The sequence below is a fragment of the Hermetia illucens genome, chromosome 1 (genome assembly GCF_905115235.1).
Source record: "Hermetia illucens chromosome 1, iHerIll2.2.curated.20191125, whole genome shotgun sequence".
NCBI lineage: Eukaryota > Metazoa > Arthropoda > Insecta > Diptera > Stratiomyidae > Hermetia > Hermetia illucens.
Genome location: NC_051849.1, coordinates 97,866,359 through 97,887,781, shown reverse-complemented (window position 1 = coordinate 97,887,781; position 21,423 = coordinate 97,866,359). Strand labels below are relative to the sequence as shown.

Below are 21,423 nucleotides of genomic sequence, written 5' to 3'. Positions count from 1 at the left end.
TAAGGACGATTATGGAGAGAACGCCTTTCTCTAAGTCACAGCATGCCTACCTCAAAGGAAACCACCCTCCACAAGGTAATTGGCACGGTTGAGCGGTCGCTACAGTACAAGCAGTATACCTTAGCTGCCTTCTTGGACCTCTCTCTTCTGTTATGGCTCCTTGTTTTGGATATCTTACTATGGCTCTTGGAGGACACAAAGTTTTTTGCACATTTGCAGACGATCTAGCAGTAATAATTATTTGAAAGTTTGCGAGCGCAGTATGTGACCGCTTTAATGCAACACTGCATGTAATCCACAGTAGGCGCCTCCATAATTGACTCACGGTGAGCGCTAGGAAAACTGGACTAGTTATGTTCACTAGAAACGTCAGGTAGGGTAGCTACAGACTACTGATATGGGCGGAAATCCAGCTGGTAAAAACAGCCAAATATATAGGAGTACATTTCGACTCCAAGTTAGCGTGGAAGCACCATATCCAGGAACAATAACAGAAACAGGTAAGACCTGGGGACTTTCACCAAAACAGATTAAACCCATTTTGATGTATGCATGAATCGTGTGATGGCCGAGACTGAACTTTGGTAAGAATAGGAAGCAGCTGACGCAGATTCAGAACCTCGGTTGCTTAAGTACTACTGGAGCAATGAATAGTACGCCGACATCGACACTCAAAGCTATCGTTTAGAAATGAAGCTACAATTGGCGCTTGGAAAGTCGACAAATCATATGGTCATACGTCTATCTGGAAATTCCTCGATAAACATCAGGTGGCTCTGATGATTTCTAGATTTGTCTTTAAAAAGACATACTCCGTCGTGATCACCAAAATAGGAGAATTGGCGATAAATGACCACGAGTTTTTTGGAACGGATCGGAAAATTCGATTATGGAGGTCCAGCCACTCTCGGAAAAATTACCAAATTTTATTGGCAGCAGAAGAATGCTTGCCGCAAAAATGGAGGAACTGCACGATTCGAATCTGTTCCGACAGTCGGGCAGCATTATCTGCACTAAATAGCAACGATATGTCGAGCCAGTTAGTATGGAGTTGTCATCAGATACTGCTGAAACTTGGCCGACTGAACGAAACGTTCTTGATGTGGGTACCAGGGCACTTAAACATCGTTGGTAATGAGGAAGCTGACAGACTGGCTCGCCAAACGGCAGGATCCGCAATGGTGGGGCCAGAACCAGCTTTAGGTGTCCGCCATCCACTATCAAGTCCACTTTGAAGGGGAAAATTCCAAGGATTCACGCAGCCGAATAGAGAAATTTGAACTTCTGCCGGTAGGCGAAAATCTTTGTGAAGGAACCCGGAGTCGCTAAAGCGGCATTTTTGTTATCCGTTAAGAAGTGGGACAAGAAACCCTAGTAGGGATTATAACGGAACACTGCTCCTGAATAGGAAATCTCCGAGGACAGTACAATGCGCCTAACAAAGGTCTGAGTGCTTGGAGCTGCGGCTCTCTCCACTAAACTAATCTAACTAGCATCGTCCATGCATCCGGATACCGGAAGGGCTTTGAGAGCTCACTGTGGGAGAATAAAACAAGTGATTACGATTCCTATTGGCCGGTAGTGACAAAAGTCACTCCCATTCCCAAACTGAGATAAGCGTTTATCTTGGATAATACTTCGGTATTCATCGGCTCCGACGATGGTTTCCAGAGTATTTGGTAATCTAATTCTAATTTAGATGGATAGCCTTATACCTAAGTTATAAGACAATGTGTAATTCCAAATTAATTACAATGATTTAATTGGATACATTGGATATGCATTAGGGACTGCACCTACATATGATGCGTGCATCAAGGTACTTCGCTGCAAAGGGCAAGCAAAGTGCGTTAACGACTTATCAACTGGATAATTTTTTCTCTAGCTCTATGAAGTGGTTTGTTGACTATCGGTTGATTGTTTGTTTTCAACCGTTTCCATCTGGTAACTTCTACCAGGTACTGGGTGTACACGGTCGGTACTCACGTACACTCCCATCCAGGCCACTGCGATTCCTCGCATTTGTTGCCCTCGCACTCCTCGATTATAAGTATTGAACAACAATTTAGACTATTATTAAGAAGAATCTATTTTGAGGAGAATTAGTACACCAATTCACAACAGTACCATTAGCAGGACATCATTCTTGGGAGTAGTCAATAAACTAGTAAAGTATTAATATCTGTGCATTTATCGAGAGAACAAACCTCCACTCACATTTAAACTGAAGTAAATACGTTGGTTATACTTTATGAATAACGAAGTTCTTTTCATATAAATATGTATATTCATTGTATTACGTTATTGAAAAACGGCGAACGGTCATCCATTCCCTTACTCGCTGCATTAGTATTCCAAACCTGCTTTGCGCCGTTCAACAATGCGTTCGGCAACATCATGGGCATAACGAACCAGGCGCGATTCTTCGCACATGTCGTGTCTTAGCAGATTATTGTAGGAAGCGGTCCTAGGATGGTGATCTCGATCTTCCTCTGGCCCTCTAGAGTTTCATAGAGCAGGAAATGGCAAGGTATGTGGAATAAATTTTCTAGAATCTGCCCATCTTACGAAATTAAATTCATTTCTTACATCAAGTGTTACAAGGAACAATACCCATTGAGATCGGTAACTATGTGCCTCAGCTCAATGAACCGCGTCCATAACCTCCGTAATAGCATCCACCCTGGATCTCCCTGCTCTAAAATCGAAATGCCAGCTCAATGAACAACATCCACAATCGCCATAATAGTATCCAACGTGGATCTCTTTGCTCTAAAACTGCACTGCCTTGGGAATAAACCCCGAGCAGCATGTACCACTTCAGCGAGTCTACCCCTGATGAGCTTTTTGAGCACTTTCAAGTGGTGTCAGGCATACAAAGTGGTCGGAATGCATACGGCTGCTTATGGTCTCCTTTCCCTTTCTTCCCCACCTTCCAGTGAGAATTGCCTCTTCAAGTTTTTTTCATGGTGAAAAGCGGACCGCCCTCAACGCTTTCTGCGCTGTTCCCATCAACCCATACGGGATGGTTAGGGAATAATACCCGTACAATGCAGTCCATTTGGTCCGAATTAAATGAGTATGGTTTCCGAGTAGCCTCGATGTTCCCAGTAACAATCACGCTGCGAAGTCTCCTCTTAGCTGATATGTACTCTGTCATTGTACTGTATGCCTCCTCCCGGGCGTTTAAATTTTATGCGGTCAATCAATACATAAAAAGCTTATCACGATTGGGTGCCCTCCGGGGATGGAAGCTGAGCAGGCAGTCGTTATCAGGTTCATCTCCGAATTTACGACAGTGTCACGTTCCAAGAGACCCGAAGAATCTGTTAATGTTTACCTTCGCGACGTTCCGCGTGCATGGAGAGCGCCAGGCTAGTGCACGTTGACAAACAGCGTCAAACACTTCAAACGCAATCCATTGATTGTCAGTTGCCGAGAAGTCTTCGCCCATCCACTGACCGCGCTAGTGATTCCAACGCGAAAGTTACGGCGAGGATACTTCCTTCGCAGCCAGGGCGTCAGAACGCTGCCGTCGATTAAGACTGGTGGTTTGTTGGTTTAAGACTGCGAGCCCGATTCTTGCCGCCATTTTCAGGATTCATGTCAAAACGGCTCCCTCTGGAGCAGTATTAGATAAACGCTAAAAAACGTTATTCCTAAATACCGAATCCCAAAACCATCCCGTCGGCCTTGGACAAAAACCCCAAATCGGGTGTCGCCCCGAACCCAGATGGCAGCGGTACCCGATAATTCCAGGTGCTATGAAGTTGGATCCTTGATCCGGCCCTGTTCGCCGATTAGCACTAGATCAGTCCTGTGCAAAGGACTGCCTCAGCAAAACATGAGCAGTTGCACTCCGGTGCATGTTAATTTCTAGGACGCGGATCATGTCAGCCGCATCATAGCTCTTTCCAATTCCGTTGTCAAAAGTAGACACCGCTGGAAACGCTGTCACTAGACGTGCAAGAATCCACGCAAAGTTTCTTCGTTTTGTGACCTACCTCGCCGCATCTGTGGCATATTTCCCTCCTGTCAGATACCCGCAAGTTGCAGACGTGTGCTCATAGTTTAAGCTCCTGAAACACTCGGTGGGGGTTATCAGCATTCCCAGTGTTAAGAAATGTCCTCACGTGTTGCTCAGCAACTTCCATCACAGTGGGTTTTTGGCCACAAGGACTCGTAGAGATGATACCTATCACGGGCATTGGTTACCTCTAGACATCCCCCCCCCCTCTGTAAGACAGTCAAGATCTCGGAATTCCAGGAAGCACATAGGCTCTGGAGTAGAAACCAGAGCCTTCTCTCCCAGTAGGGGTGGGGGGTTTGAGTTCAACAGTAAACCGAACTGCTTTGACATGAAAATAGCCCCATTTTGTGACATACCAGGTTTTTATGGATCCTCCTATCCCCTCCCCGTCACGGGGTAGGGTTGAAAATGCAAACTTTACCATGATGATTTAAAAAAAATCCTGGCCCTGGAGAAAGTGATCCGTGATGTTGAGGTAAATGCGAGGGGTACGATCCTCTTTAAGTCCACCCAACTACTGGCCCATGCTGGTGACGGTGAGACGTACAAACTGCCTTCATCCAGATCGAGCAGGCGGCGCGAGATTTTGGGCTTCATATTAATGAAGGCAAGGCAAAATATATGGTAGCAACGGCTGCACCAAAAACCAACCAACCAACAACATCATATATTCTGGGTTTCACGAAATCCTTTTTAAGGTTTTGTGTAAACACAAAACCTTGTTAAAATCGGTTTACTGTCTGTCTGTCCGTCTGTCTGTCTGTCTGTCCGTCACACGCAGTTTTCTCGGAGACGGTTATAGCGATTGACACCAAATTTGGTAGAAATGTGGGAACTGTGAACGCTCGCGCATACAGTGAATTACATCCTTTTACGTCGAATTTAAGGGGGGGTCCCCATACATGGGGTGTAAAATTTTTTTTCATCAAATATAGTCATTTTCAAAGCCGATCTTAGTTTTGGCATTCGTTGGAAGGGTGGGGGGCGCGGGGGGTTGAAATCACTTCTTTAAGGGGGCCATTCTCAGCAACTACCAAACCGAAAAATTTGAAAAAAATCAGGAGGCTGCCACTATATGGTGCCTGGGCACCGAAATACCTTCCATGCCGATATCTGTTTAAATAAAGTTAATAATAGTATATTACTACAATTTTTTGTAATTGGTTAGAAACCCCCCTTAAGTTCATCCTAGTACCATTGCAGTGATATAGGCTATAATATAGAGCACGATCTTACCAAGTTTGGTGGAAATTGCATTATTACTAACAAAGTTATAAACCTCAAATTTGTTGCTTCTTTGAAAATTGAAGACTATGAATGTCAATATCACCCGAAAGTGGATACTCTCACATAATATATGGATATATTACGTGCTACGTACTAAGAAATACTCAAAACCTTTCGTACCTGAAGCGCCCAGCTTCCGGTTTCCAATTAGTGATTAATAGGGCTGTGAAAAATATACGCGTTTGCATATTTCTTGTTGAAAACTAAAACATCTGATGTTATCAAAATGTATGTGTTTTTAGGCATTTGGGATCAATTTGCGTAACTTTTATTAGCATAATAAACTGCGTTTGGCATTCGATGATTTTACCTTTTTGTTTTTCAGAACTTCTTAAGAGAACTTTCACCGTGAAATAGGGTCCCCCATTTTGCACATGTAAAGTTCTGGCATTTCACTAAACACTGAATATTTGAACCGCAAGTTTACTATCTGACCGGAATTGAACATAATACATTTATGTAATTGTTCACCCAAGTAAAGGCAATGGTCCCATATTCTACTTTAAAAATAAAAGTTTTAAATCGTCCTATCCTACAAGTCGCCAGCTATCTACAATAAGACATGTGAATTCCCTTCACAATTTACCGACCGTGCCGTAGCACCATACGTTGTAACGTTCGCTTTTTTATTCACCTCACCTTGCTTTCATTCAACATTTTCAACCAACAGTTGCACAAACAAGAACAAGACACGTCTGCTCAGTTTAGGGGAATTGTCAAATTTGTGTTTTCCTATTTTCCCTTGGATCCGCACTTTCTAATTCAAGCCTGTCGCACGACAACTATTTTTGGCGATTCCTACCACCTGAGTGCACTCATTTCCAGGACTTCCTGGCAAAAGCATCATTTCGAGTGACGTGGAAGTTTAAACGTACATTAGACGACAAGGTTATGGTAAACAGACAGTCGACCATTGGCTCAAGTTTATTGGTTTCGTAGGCAGAATGATCGAAATATCAGATACACAGAGTATGTTGTGGATTTATTTGGACGGCAAGAGAAGATATTAAAGTGGCGTTGCAATTTCAGAAATTGGTGTCGGCTTAGCTGGCTTCGGGATTGCATTCCTATTCCTCGGGATACTGCTTCTGTTCGACAAGGGACTGCTGGCAATAGGAAATGTAAGTGTTCGGATTTCGTAATGGCTTGGATTATTTATTTGCCTTCGTTCCGTGTGTAAAAGGAGTCAAGCATTACAAATGCTTCAAATCCGATTTCTTGATTGATACCCTGCAAATGCAGTGACATCAAGGCGGTCACGCAAGTAATCATGACAACGCTCAATTTCAGATTCTATTTCTCTGCGGACTTGCTTGCGTCATAGGAGTAGAGCGGACGTTCCGGTTCTTTTTCCAAAGACACAAGGTGAAAGCCACAATCTGCTTCTTTGGCGGAATCATCGTGGTCCTGCTGGGATACCCCCTCGTAGGAATGGTCATCGAAACTTATGGTTTCGTTCTCCTGTTCAGGTACTGTATTACACAAAATACCATTATTCGACACATATCTAACCTCGATGGTTTTTTTCCAGTGGTTTCTTCCCAGTAGCAATAAATTTCCTGCGGCGGGTTCCGATTCTAGGCTCATTTTTGAATTTGCCATTAATTAACAAGGTACCTCCTTTGACAAACACTATGTAATTCTCCCACTAACTCGGCGTTTCTTTGCAGTTTGTTGATAGGATAAGCGGTGATTCGGGAAGAACTAGAGTGTAAATATCTAAAGCCAAATATTTAAATGAATAAATGTTATTTTTTAAGACGTAAAAGACAGTTTTGTATAAATCTAAGTCCGCGGGAAAAGTCTTTTGTATAAACAGTTATCCTTCCTCCTTCCACACGCGTAACTATTGTGTTAGAAGTACTTTAAACATATCCTAATTTATACCGATGTAAAGTGTGTAATTATGTCTAGCATTAAGCTATACCTCGGAACGACAAACCATTTATGTGTACACGCAATGAGAACAAAGTTTATGATCAGAACACACAAGACAAGAACTAAATACGATAATCGCCCTCGAATGGGAAGCAAGGACCTTAGGCAGCAATGATTTTATCCAGCGATCGGTAAAATGTTGTAACAATGGCCGGGCAACGACTTTCTAGACTTTCTAGATTCGATATTAAATAAAAGTACAACTGATGACAAAATCACCACTAGAGATTTATTCATTACACAAGCACAGACAATCTTTTGATTCTACGCAATCTCTGTCAACTATCTCACAACAAGTTTTCGCCTATCTTACAGTGAGTGATGACTCCGGAAACGCTCGACACAGGCTCAGTGATTCGCGGTTTGGTGCGCTTCTAATTGCCATAGGAAATTTCCAAGTAACAATTTTGCTCAACAAGTCATTCCATTCACCAAGCTAAGCAAATTGGTTATTCCTAACATTCACTTACCATATATTGTGCACAATAAACACTTTTTGTGATAATTCGCTCTTATTTTATGGTGACGGGACTATTTTATAGATAATTTTTTGATAATCATTTTATTTTTGCATCTAATAATGATTCCCTCAAATAACTTGACAGAGTTCCCAACATCCACTCCATTTTTCAGCTAATGTTTTTTTTTGTGTAATTTTCTTTTTCCATTTTGAAGTCCCTTCGTAAATTCGCCTCCTTAATTTCTGGCACTGTTTCATCCTTGAAGAGCCACTCACCTGTATTGGTATTGTACAATTTCGCAAACGCAAAAGTGGATCAGCTGCCTCTGATAGCTCGCTCGTGATTGGCAGTGCAATAATGGAACATAGAACTTATTATGATACGATATACATTGGATACAATCAACCAAATCGGAGTCGTTAGTAGGTTGATGATCTAGGAGAACCGTAGTTCCAAGCACTTAGACTGACTGGTCCACTATTCAATCTCTTAAATTACTATTGTAAAGGATAAAGTGTAAAGCCATCTAATGAGCGCAAATAACCGGCAATTCTCGAATGTCTTAGGTCGCTTCACCAAAACTTTCATCTGACGGCAAGAGTTCAACCTACAGTAATAGTGCCTGTTTCATTGGGGTTAATCATCAATCATCTGCATAAAGTAAATGTATTTCTCGTGTGACAGTGATTATAACAAGATTACAGGATGGTAACGTGAGGGCGCTTCTTTAATGAATACCGACATTAAGCGGTTTAGATATATCTGCCATGCTTCGAGCTTTGCTCTTCGGGTCGCGGCAGAGAAATCTAAACCAGCACATGTATTATCCAGGAGGAGGAGTTTGTACAGCACACGGTCGAAAAATGCAATGTATGTACAGGGGCCGATGGTTTTCACTGTGTTTCTTCATGAGTAAACCCGTAGCGTCAGTAGTTCCGCAGCTCCTTTGAAGCTCGGTTTGATTCGACGTTATTTGAACGATGTCGCGGTTGCGATTATCAAGAATACGTTCAAGATCTTCATGGTATGGAATAACTTTCTTTTTCTACATTGGAACGGTTGCGCTTTCTTGCCAGTCAGATAATATTCCTGGAAAATGCAATGCAAAAACTCCTTGAGACAAAATGTTAGAACCCAGCTCCAGAATACACCTGGAATGTCGTCAGGTCACCTTGCTTTGCGTCTTCAACCTCAGTAGCCTTGACAGATGGAGTTGTTCCAAATGTCGGTGGATAGGCAAATTTTTTCATTGAAATCTATTCGAAATATCCTTGCTTTCTGTCCGTCGTGGCCATTCTTGTTATTAACACAACAACACATTTGATAAGTCAATATAGATCTTTCTCGCCATACTGAGTGCCAAGCTTATCGTAAAGATGCCAGTCTTGAAGAGCAACTTTATGAATTGTACATTTTTACTTATTTTTCTTCGGCGTTCTTAATAATCAGCGATATCTCCTCTCTCGTAAAATCGCCACAATTTAATTCACGGTAGGCCAGTGTGCTCCTCACGTTGATTTAACAGTAGCTTCATTCGCAGAATAGCAATCATCGGCCGATGTTGAGGTTGATGTCTCAAAGGAAAGGCCTTTGTTGTCAGTAACGGAGAGATGAAGTGCCGGCATCTTATGAGTTATAGTTGATTTGGGTTTTACTGCTCCTGCTATAAAATGCAGCCGTTTAATAAATTATATATTGACAAGTGCAAGGTAATAAGTGTCGGAAAAGTCAATATTGCGCTCGGCCTTCTCATTGCGTGTTTCAAATCGTTTTCTCCCATAGCACCTGTTCGCGTGTGCATTTTCACCCACATGACCGTTAAGGTTACCGGCAATGGCGATATAATCATCGGCATGTTACAGGATTTTGTGTGAGGTTGCTGCCACGGGCATCTTTTTCAGTATCGGACCTTCAAGGTTCTGATCCAATTGGATTGGTGCGTCAACGGTTATTATTATTATTAATGCCTCGAAAACTTGATCCACAGAAAGCAAGCGTTTTTAGCTCTGAATCCTCCACTCATCCAGATAGCTCAGTGCTTAGAGCGCTAGACTGTTGTAGCAGAAGGTCACGGTTCAAATCTCAATGGTAGTAGAGAGATGGATACCTCAGTCAAATCAGGGTAATAAATTACATATCAGCACCACAATACACAAGTGATTGTAATTGCAGCAGCGACATATCAGCACACGGTCGAGGTGCAATCTCATCGATCGTTATTATTTTTCATTTTTATAATTTTATCTACAAAACCTTCATATCTTTCAACTCCTACATCTGTATAGATATATACTAATGAAATTTTCAGATAGTGTCTAATTGAGATAGAAATACGTTGTACGTTAGTACCAGCAGCATTCAATAAACACACTGTTTATCTACATATGTACGCTTCTGTGCCCGAAATAAATGGGAAATAAGCGCTATTCACACTTGCCAGAAGCTAGTGTGTTTAGCACAGAGTGCATCAAACACATAATTATTCCTCCATACATCCACTATGCAAGTATTCATACTTACCACCAGCTAGCACTGCGTATCTATACAGACACTGCACAAGACAGGTCAGAATTCTTGCAAAGAATACATTTCCCATGCTGTTTTCACAAATAGAAAGTGGTTTCGTGAACTTCGATTTGTTTGTAATTTCGCGAAAAAAGCAGTTGTGTTTTGACTCAGATACTCATTCACAGCTGAGTTGACTGGTATCCGACATCCAGTCACGATTACAAATTCCTCTCCACCAGTGAAATTTGAACCGCGAACTTCTGCTACGACAGCCCAGCGCTCTAACCACTTGAGCCATCCGGACACAAATGACAAAAATGAAATACTTGCACAAAGTCGTACTGGGATGCACAGAACGGTGTAAATGTGCAATAATTTTCTTCCATCATAAAAATTCAAGCCGGATACTTCTTAGCTTCTACCGGTGCCGTATCTGACACGATCTACCTCGCTACCTGCTGGTGAGTATGAATATTCTCGTCTATGCTGTGTCTGATACGCTTTGTGCTGGACAAGCTAACGGCTGTCAAGTCTGAATGGACCTATGTACCATATATGCGGCGAGCATAATATTTATGTCTGTAATATGTATACATATCTTGAAATTTGAAAAAATATGAAGGAATATTTTGAATTTTTACGAATGGAAAAACGTACAAAGAAAGTTTCCCACAAAAGATGAACACAAAATCTTTATACCCGAAGCGTCCATTCCGATCTCCGACTTGGTTTCTAATTGGATTTACTTCCTGACGGCGATGTAATATGGGCGGCACCAGAATAAGCGAAATTCATCCTTAATGAAATTCGTTCAATATGGATGGATCCCAACCAAAGTTGGAGAAAATCATAATCAATGATTTCGTGATTCGTACCGTATGAATCTCACGATGCTTGCTGATCACGTTTTCGTCTTGTGTTATTTCTTTCAACTTCAACACAGAAACTGAAAGTGAAAGTAATTGCAAAAAAAATAATTTGAATGTCACGGCATGACAGAATATTGTTTGGTGTGTTTGCAGAACATGCATATTAAAAACGTTATTATTAAGTTGCAGACAATAGGCACGTTCGCAGATATGTATGTATGGATTGTATGTTCACAAATTGAGAACAATTTGCCTCATATTCCGGGTCATCTATGTGCTTACAGTAAGGATTCTTTGCAATTTGCAGGCGTATACATATATTTCATATCATCATTCATATATTTCGTTTTTCTTGAACAAAGTCTGATAGAATTAAAGTTTTAAATTATTAATTAATTAATTAATCAATCCATAAAACACCTTCAAAGAGTATTCGACTTAGCAAAGGAAGAAAGACAAACTTTGGCCGATAGTGCATTACCATTACGTTTGGCCGACCCGGCGGCCTTCGAGCCAAGTCTAGCTGCAAGTGTTTTGTGTATTGCACTGATGAGTTAACAGCTAGAAGTGTACCTGTGACTGTCGCCGGACTGACCGCAAATCAAAGCAAGGTGCTCTAGGAGCCCGCACTCCACCGGACCCAGCCGAGGTTTTGCTGGACCTCGTGGCATTTTCCCTCGGGCAAATGAGTGAACACAAAAACAACGGTTTTTTCTTGTAAACACCAAGTTAAAATGCGTTTTGCAAGGATGACTGCTCTTGGTTAGCATACTTTGAAACAGAGGACAAAATATTGAAACAAATTACTTTGTAAATGTTGGTAAAGACGGAGGTGAAACACTTTTGGGCTGAAAGTGGACACTAAAACAACGAAAGTGGCTCAGAAATTCTTTTAGCCTTGACAATGTTCATGAATAGTAATTCAACTTGAAGTTCCCCTAAACCCTCCTAAGCCAAATTTGCACCAAAAGAAGGTCAAAGTAACTGTTTACTGCTCTGCGGCGGTTTAATCCACAACAGCTTCCTAAATCCAGGCGAAACCATAACAAGCCGAGAAACAAATCGAAGAAATGCACGACAACAACGGTCAAGGTCAAGGGCCATGCTTAGCCTCATATCGTACAACCGACGCTGCAGAAATTGAGCGAATTAAGCCACGAGACTGCCTCGCCCGCCATATTTGGTGGACTTCTTGCCTGCACTGGACTAATTTCAATCAAGTTGTCAGTTGCAGCAGAGAGTGTTTGCATCCACTGATACGAAGGCGGAGCCAGCACTCAGTATAAACCAGTGCTGCGAAGTAACGGTGGCGCTCTTGTTGTGGCCTCCAAATCAATTTGTGTATGAAGAGGATTATGGGAGTATACATGGCAGGAACTCACATTAAACGCTCAACAACGAAATACTTCACAAATCAATACAATGTCAAAAACGCCTTCATTGACTTCACGGTCTCCAGAATTCCGGAATTTTCTAAGACCGAAAAGAAGAAACTCCATTTTATCGTGCGAACTTGACCACAGTCACAGTGGTGCCTTGTTGAGATTTTTTTTGTAAATTTTTTTATTTTTTCAAGGTTTCTTTAATGAATAAAAACGCCATCGAATGAATCGCAATTGTGCTAGCTTGTGGACCGTAGAAATACGGTATGACTAAGTCGTGAAAATTTCAAAGACTTTCGTTAGCTAGATTTTGGGCTATTGTGGCAGTTTCGGGAAAAACGTATTTAAAAAATAGAATGCGATTTTTAACCATAAAATCTTAACTGACCATTCATCTGTTATGGCATGCAACATTTTACCTGTTTAACACTGTAATTTTCGAACGACTCCGAATATCAAGAAATCACTTTGCTCATATATTCTACACTAGATCTCTAGATAAAATTGATGCAAAAAAATCGATTCCTCGGATCCGACACACGGGATGATCTACTTAAGTTCCGATAAATACATATAAGGATACGTGAAGTTTTATTAAATGATTCGTGAAGCGCAGAAGTGTTCAAAGGATTCTCCAACTTTCTCGAGCCTAGCTTTTAGATTTTTGGGATAGCTCTCCCCTCTTGGTCGGCTTCGGCCACACATTATGGTCTTTTGACCATCGAACAAGTCTATTTTGTTATAACAACTCGTTATTCCAAGATAGCCGATAGCTCTACTTGGCACAAAAGCATCGAGGGAAAGCATAAGCTTTTAGGAAAATTGGGAACGGGTTGGAGCACACTACTGAGAGCCCTCAGCAATGACATGCTGTGCCTCACTGGGGGGATTATGGGAACCACACATTTTCTCTTAACAAATGTTTAGATTACCCGCAATCGCGATATAATCATCGGCAAACATGTTACAGGATTTTGTGTGAGGTTGTTGCAACAGGCATCTTTTTCAGTATCGGACCTATCTGTATGTTGTCGCGAAAGAGTATCCAGGAATGTCCCGTCTCCGGATAGCTGAGTGGTTAGAGCGCAAGGCTGTCGTACGGAAGGTCGCGGTTCAAATCTCACTGGTGGCGGTGAAATTTGTATGGTGATTTGACGTCGGATACCAGTCGACTCAGCTGTGAATGAATACTTGAGTTAAATCAGGGTAATAATCTCGGGCGAGCGCAATGCTGACCACATTGCCTCCTACAGTCTACTGTAGTGTACCGCTACCGTCTTGAATGAAGTGCTAGAACACACTTCAAGGCCCTGATCCAACATGGATTGTTGCGCCAACGATTATTATTATTAAATGTTTAGATAGATAGATCAATTACTACGAGCAAACGTCCAAAGACCTCATCAAAAGCCAATAAGTACAGAACTTATCAAATAAGGAAGTTTATCAGATTCACATCAATGCTTCAAATAGAACAAAGTTATGTCTGCAGAGAAGCCATTATTAGCATGCTTGTATATCTACAACCGAAAATGTTGTCTTTTGCAAATCAATCATGATCAAACTTTTTAGAATACCTTGAATTCAAGATTTTATTTAGGAAAGGAATTGGGACATATAGCTGCAATCAACAGCAATCCTATAGTTGGAAAATATTTCATTGGATTATCTCTGAGAATAAATGGGAATCCTAAGAATAGTGGTCAAAGGTTAGTATAGGCCCCAGGGCGAAATGTAGATTGGTACCCACTGGATTGGATGGATTTTAAAACGACGAAGAGCCACTACACCATATATTATAGTGGCCATCCAGTAAATCATGTGCTCGGACTAGGTTTTTTAGTCGACCGAAAAATGAAACCTACTATTATCGGCTTTGAAAACAACCGAAAGGCTATTAATTCTGCGCTTGCCAGGCAGTCTCATTAACCTTCACGCCTCTACTGAGGAGACTGTAGAGCCAGAGAAGGATACCTTCTACGAGGCAGATATGACATCAAAATCGTACTTGGAGATTTTAACAGCCAAGTAGGAATGGAGCCCGTACTAAGGCAACATATTGACTCCCATATCTTACATAATGATAACGGACTGCGGATTATTCAATTATCACTGTCGCACGAAATGGTTGTTGGAAGTACCTGGTTTACGCGGAAAGAGGTCGACAATCAAACGTTGGCCTCTTCAGACCACGTGTTGATTGAACGCCACCACTTTTCAACTTTGATGAATGTCAGAACATATGGGAGGGCGGAGGTAATATAGATCGCATCACTATCTCGTTAGCATGGTGCTTCGGCCTCTAATAACAGTGCTTAGAATCCCTCTTACAATCGGGTGACAGTTATCACTGAAGCCATCCATCAGGGGTCCCAGAGATAAAGCACTGACAAATTACCTCCACAACCTTTAAATAACGTTGTTATTCATGTGGTCACAAGCATACTTGTCCCAGTTGCAAAAAAAGTCGGAACAACGATAGGAACGGAACGAAAAAATGCCGTATACCGAGTAATATTCAGAGTGAAATTATGCGGTGTTTCCAACGATTAATTAATTGAAATAATAAAACTTGTTGTTTCTTTTTCGTTGGTGTGGGTATTTATTCTTGCAAATACCGATATTTCGGGAACCACTTGTTCCCTTCATCAGTGCAAACAAGAAACTCAATCGAGTAATATTGCATTCTCAAAGTTTATCATGTTTCATGGTAGCTTGTAAGCGGCCCTTTTTAGACGAGGTCATTGGCTCTGCGCTGCACAATGGCGATGATAGTGAGGACCGTTCGGATTTCGACGACGAATTTGAAGACGAACCTGCTGAATTAGATATTGATGTATGTAGATTCTATAATAGAAAGCTTAGAAGATGATCACGAAAGTCAGCCCTCAAGCGCAGAAACGGCATCATTAAATAATAGCGTTCCTCAATCTTCGGGAGCTCAAAGCAGCCAATCAAAATCTACTATACAATCGCAAACCAAAAAAGCCCACTAAATTGAATTTAGGCTGGAAGATAATGCCAAAGAAAGCATCCATAGTCTTGGTACAATGAGAAGGAATAGAATCCCGGATAGTAAGTTGCTTCCAGAAAAGATGATAATGAAAAAACAGAGAGGTTATTCAGAAGAATACGTGGCTGACCTCAACAGCACCGATGTATCTATGGTGACATGGAAAAATAATAAAATTGTCACTATGTCACTACTTTTGCTGGACAACAACCTGAAACTGCTGTTCGCAAAAGGGACAAGCAGAAGTTAAAGTACATGAATATAAAACAACCCAGTGTTGTTAAAGTGTACAATTACCACATGGGTGGCGTCGAACTCATTGAGTAACAGAAAAATTCAGCTGCGCAGCAAACGATAGCAAGTGCGTTTTTTCTACCATTATTTAGACCTCACGATGGCAAATGCATGACTGCTTTATAAAGAGCGTTTGAGGTAACATACTCTGTACTAACATCAGCAAAACAAAAACAAAATGCTAAAATCAGGAAAAGAGATAAATAAAATATAGCTCGAGTTATTTCACTAAGCCAAATCCTACCAGATCTCTCTTGGTGACAGGTCCTTCGACAGACCGACGGAAGAAAATGTATCCAAGGTCGTAAGAAACAACATGATCGGATCGGATCGGATGCTAGGGCGCACACCTCAAATGACGCGACAAGACGGGCCCCAGTCCTTTCGAGAAATGGGCAAGGGTTCTTGACGAATGGACAGCATCGGTTGGCACTCTAACTGGAAAGATCGAGGAACTCTCAATGGCCCCTCGAAAAAGGCACGTTGACATATGCGCTCTACAAGAAACCCGATGGTCTGGTGCCAAAAGTTGCGACATAGAATACGAACACGGTAAAAATGACTATAAATTTTCGACGAATGCGGACAGGATATCGAACACTTCTGTTGCGTTAATGACAAGAATGGTACTTTACTTACCGACGGATAGATAGCGGGAATATTTCGAGCAGATTTCAACTGAAGAATTTGCTCATCCTCCACTTCCACAATCATTACCGACACTTGGAGCAGTTCCACCTGTCAGCCCAACTGAGGAGGAGGCAATAAAACGGATGAAATCGGAGAAAGCAACAGGACCTGTCAACGTCGTATTTGAGTTCTGGAAAGCGAAGAGTTCCAATATCGAACAAGTTGGAAAACCGGAAGCTAGACCTTTCAGGTATGAAAGGTTTTGTGTATTCCTTTCGCAAAGACATTTGAGTGTGCATTTGTCCCATTGTGGAAAATCCACTATCAAATGATATTGACACTCAGTTTTGAATTTGCAAAAAAGCAACATTTTTGACCTATTATAACTTTGTTAGTAAAAGTACGGTGATTCTGAGATGAACTTAAGCGGGCGTTTTGCAGCCAATTACTAAAAATTATAGTAATATACTATTATTAACTTTATTTGAACAGATATCGGTATGTAGGGTATTTCGAGGCCTAGGCACCATATAGTAGAAGCCTTTTAATTTTTTGTTAAAGATTTTTCGGTTGGGTAATTTCTAACATTGCCCCTAAAGAAATGATCAATTGCAACCCCTCTCACTCCCCAACCAATAAAAGTCAAAACTAAGATCGGTTTCGGAAAGTACAAACCGAGTCGGGCACTTCTAGCGCAGAAGTGATTTCACGAACGGAAAAAGAAGCCTATAATCAACAGTAAGTACAGGCAACAGCCGCACCAGGCTCAGAAGCTTTACCAACAAGTCAGCAGGGGCCTCATACACCTCGATGTTCATCCTGCTGAGACAAAGAGGGAAATCTGATTTCCGACAGAATGGGCATATTGGTGCGATGGGTTGAGTATTTCGACAAACCGCCAACAACAACCAGAAAATCGTCGAGTTGAAGATCTCGCGTCTAGAACCCATTGGTCTATACCAAAGAGGCTTGCTTCACTCCAGGCAAATCAGCACCAGATCAGATTTTCTCCTTGAAGCAAGCGATGGAAAAACTTTTGGAATATGACCATAAGTTGCCGACATCTTTTATCCCAGTATCCTCAGTATCCCAACTAGTTGATGAGATTGACTAGTCTAACCCTGACCAATGTGCGAGGCCAGATAAAAGCAACAGGATCTAGGTCTAAACAAGGAGATGGTCTATCATGCACTCTTTTTAACCTGTCCCTAGATAAAGTGCTCCGCGATGCTGAGCACTTAATTGGTGACCTACACTGACGATATCGCTATCATTGGAAGAACAACCCGAAATGTAAAAACTGCCTTCATCCAGATCGAGCAGGCGATCTTGGGCTGCTCATCAACGAAGGCAATACGAAATATATGGTGGCAAAATCAACACCAAAATCCAAAGAGGCAACAACATCAAATAGTACTGACCAAATAGGAACAATGAAGGTAGCAAACTACAACTTGGAGATCGTTGAACATTTCTGTTATTTAGGGACGAAAATCACAACCGGTAATAGCTATGACGATGAAATCCGCGCATGGTTGTTGGCTGAAAACAGGGCCTACTTCAACTTACAAAAACTGTTTCGCTCGAAACGTCTCACCACAGAGTCAAGGCTCTTCCTGTACGAGACTGTGATCTTGCCAGTCCTTATGTATACCTCAGAGACCTGGGTTCTTTGCAGAGAAAACTGCGAACTCTTGGTCGCGTTCAAGAGAAGAATCCTTCGAAGAATTTTTGGCCCCCTACATGAAGATGGACGATTCCGTAGCCTTTACAACGACGAAATTTATGAGCGATACCATGACCGTCTGGTTGTTGATAATATCCGGCTCAATAGGTTGCGGTGGGCGGGTCACTTAATCTGTATGGATAAGGATGATCCAGCCCGGAAAGTCTATAAGAGCAACATCTATGGTAGGAAAAGAAGACAAGGCAAACCCTACTTCAGATGGAGGGATAGGGTAGATTTCGACGCAAAATCGGGATGTCTGGTGTTCCTGATCAAGGCAGGCCTACACCCGATAACAGTTGTTGCGTCGTTGATGATGAACAAGAGAACAGGAAAACAATAAGCAATTGATTTTACTACTGACCCTCGTTGCCGTTCTTTCTTCTTTTTTGCTGGTGGGATAGACCAAGACGCTGGCCAGCTTCACAAAAAAAGGGGGATTGGTTGATTAATTGAAAAGTAAAAACGGCTACTTACGGATAATCGGGTAATACTATGCGATGGAACCAAATCCAATGTCCTTTCCAAAAAAAAATATTACAGATTTGAAGCAAAAGATGGACTTTGTTATTCGCTTGTGCTTTTACACAGGTTTGTATTACTAGCGAATAGCAAAATTCGTATTTTAATTTCCGTCTGCCTTTTTGTCGCAAATATTCGTGTGGATAAGTTGCAGTCACAGACAACTCTACTCTTAGAGACTTTTCTACAATCGTTTTCAAAAAAATCAACCAAGGCAGGGCACTGACAAATCAAGAACCGAAGAAACTTTGCCGGTTCAGTGTACAAAGTACCTGTAGGTTTTCGTAGCCAATAAATTTTTCAAAGAGGAAAGCCCTCGAACGAACAGAACAATTATAAAAAAGTTGTCGTTTATTATTATTTTATTTCGCACTTCACTCTCTTCACTTTTATCAAATTATAACATTCACACCTTAGCACTAGAGTTAGTCCTTCATTTCGCCCTCTTCGTCTTCCTCATCGATTCCCTTGATGTACAGAACGTTGTTACACCGTATCAGCACTTCACCGAGGTTGCCTAGAATATAATAAATTTATCCATAAAACGTTTCTGAAGGTTCGATATTGCCACCAACCTGTAATTTGCCCGTCGATTACTTCCTCGGTGTTCGCCAGTTGCATGTTCATGTACCCGTCCACAGAGACTAAGTACCCCTTGTATTCGTGGCCCCACTTGAGTTTCACAAGAACCGGCTTCCCAGTTAAACCATTCAAGTATGGTTTAGGATTTATTGGCATAGCAGCAGCCATGGTTAATTGAGAAATTATATACCCCGCGATGAGAAGACCAGCAAATCGGGCTGAAGCGCCTTAACCTTAATTTGGCGGCTTGGAGTTTTGACAACCGAGGGAAGCTTCTACTAAACGGCAATGTTAAAGGTGGTTGCTCACCAGTGATACATTGGAAATGATTGAAAAGCAATATGACGTAATTGAGAAGTGGCGACATCTATGAAGTAATAGAAGAAAGCGTAAGGAATAAGAATTTGATAAAGGCCGGTAAAGTGGAATAAGAGTTCGAAATCAGAGAATTGTCATCGAATATAGAGGTAAGTATTGCACTATAAGCAATTTGACGTTACTGTTTTAAATCACCATGCAAAGCACGCGGAAAGAATATGGAACTACATAAACTTTTATTATTAATTCCTTCCAATCCAACGATAAAATATTTCGGATAATTCCATGGGTGAGAAAACAGGAGTCGGTTGACCTTAGGTGGTAAAAATTCTGCAATATGGTTGCATATGAGTCAGTGTCTACTAGAAAATGTTGACTTCCTGGAAGATACAGATATCTACATTGGCTGGAACGCATAATCAGACAAAGGCTGCTTAATTTTTTGAGCATGTTCTTTCGTATTAGATTGCGATTTTTTTCAAAAAGTGTTTGGAGAAGGGATATAATAATAAATCATATTTTTATTAAACATAGCAATAAAAAAAACGAAATAACAACAAATAAGCAACAATTCTTGTCAAACGAATAATTGGACAAACTTTTCAAAACCGTTATTTTAATATTTTGAAGCGTACCTCCTTGCTTTTATTACTATTTCTAAGCATCATGTTACGGACGCAACAACTGTGGTCCCATGTTGGGCGCCAACTCTGTTAAGATGAGAGTCCAGCGTTGTATCACCTTGGCACCAACACGGTCACCACGGCTGTCAACCGACCAAATTCCCCTAGCGGGTTTGCCAGTCGTGAACACCGACTGTGCCAGATAATATATGGAACCGGACGGCACGTGCTGGAACTAAGTCGAATGCTAGCAGTTCGGCGAGATGTGGCCGCAGTTTTTGGTTCTCACATGTTATCTTCTTGTCGGGACACAGAGATTTAATCTCGTGTCTTGACTCAGGAGTCAACAACACTAACTAGCCTAATAGAGACGTGAAGTCTCGAGGCGGAGTGATACCATCGAGGATTTCAATCCCAAAGGAGTTAACATGCCAAACGGCCTTCTAAGGGAGAGGTGTGTGTGGGGGGGGGGGAGAAGCTACAGCTTCTGAACACTCAGCCCGCGTTGGCCCATTGTACTCGCCACCCCCGTCTAACGGAATATTTTGGATTCGTCAACGTATCGCAGGATTTCCGTTAGTGGGTGTGATGCTACCCGTCGCAACTGGAGAACATCACCACCAAAGATCTGATGCCTGATGCGTCCATAGGCGGGGCATTCACATAGGAAATGCTCCGTGGATTCCGCTTCCTCATTACAGGAAGGACACGTATCACCTTGAGTAATTCCTATTCTGAACATATGCCCAGCTAGTGAATTATGGCCTGTCAGAATGCAAACAATACCTGCTTTTCGATAGGATTAACTTTGCGGTACGCATGTTCGGTTCTGGCATGAAAAGTTTGGTGTGTCGAGCAGCATTTAGGCTCTGCCACCTGTCATTGTCGGAAGCTTGTTCCCAGTTTTTGAAGACAAACTTAGCCAATGCTCTGGTTCCGGTCCCGGCATAGGGGAGATTGACCCCTATTTCGCTAAAACATTCGAGATTTCGTTTCCCTCTACGCCACAGTGGCCAGGTACCCAGAGTAATTCCACCGTATTGAATCTAAAGATAGAGTTCAAACCGTTCGGGAAGAGACTAAATCACAAAAACTTAATGCGCGCGGGATGGACAGGGAATGATTAGCTCTGAACTGATTCTGACATCTACGCAACGAGTGGCCCCCGCTTTCCTTTCTTCTTCATGGGGGCAGTTGATATGATGGTCCTACGGCGACATACCCTAACCTAATCGTTCGC

The 21,423-nt window shown here is 41.8% G+C and overlaps 2 protein-coding genes across 2 annotated transcripts; one reads left to right on the top strand and one right to left on the bottom strand.

The window, feature by feature from the left end:
- Positions 1–5,982: 5,982 nt before the first annotated feature.
- Positions 5,983–7,758, top strand: LOC119646714 (vesicle transport protein GOT1B). Its single transcript, XM_038047292.1, has 6 exons — positions 5,983–6,286; positions 6,347–6,438; positions 6,608–6,786; positions 6,849–6,930; positions 6,988–7,028; positions 7,571–7,758. Exons 1-6 carry the CDS (start codon positions 6,262–6,264, stop codon positions 7,575–7,577), a joined length of 426 nt encoding a protein of 141 aa, XP_037903220.1. The 5' UTR covers positions 5,983–6,261; the 3' UTR covers positions 7,578–7,758.
- Positions 7,759–19,004: 11,246 nt separating this feature from the next.
- LOC119661048 (small nuclear ribonucleoprotein F) lies at positions 19,005–19,524 on the bottom strand. The gene is made up of 2 exons (XM_038070256.1): positions 19,236–19,524; positions 19,005–19,177 (listed from the first exon to the last, which is right to left on the bottom strand). Exons 1-2 carry the CDS (start codon positions 19,408–19,410, stop codon positions 19,086–19,088), a joined length of 267 nt encoding a protein of 88 aa, XP_037926184.1. The 5' UTR covers positions 19,411–19,524; the 3' UTR covers positions 19,005–19,085.
- Between the last annotated feature and the right edge of the window lie 1,899 nt (positions 19,525–21,423).

Bases quoted from the DNA above. Each gene is read 5' to 3' on its own strand.
- LOC119646714 (XM_038047292.1), top strand. From the start codon at position 6,262: ATGATCGAAATATCAGATACACAGA. The intron at 6,287-6,346 runs GTATGTTGTGGA...TTGCAATTTCAG, and splicing joins CGAAATATCAGATACACAGA to AAATTGGTGTCGGCTTAGCT. The intron at 6,931-6,987 runs GTACCTCCTTTG...GTTTCTTTGCAG, and splicing joins ATTTGCCATTAATTAACAAG to TTTGTTGATAGGATAAGCGG.
- LOC119661048 (XM_038070256.1), bottom strand. From the start codon at position 19,410: ATGGCTGCTGCTATGCCAATAAATCCTAAACCATACTTGAATGGTTTA. The intron at 19,178-19,235 runs GTTGGTGGCAAT...ATTATATTCTAG, and splicing joins AATCGACGGGCAAATTACAG to GCAACCTCGGTGAAGTGCTG.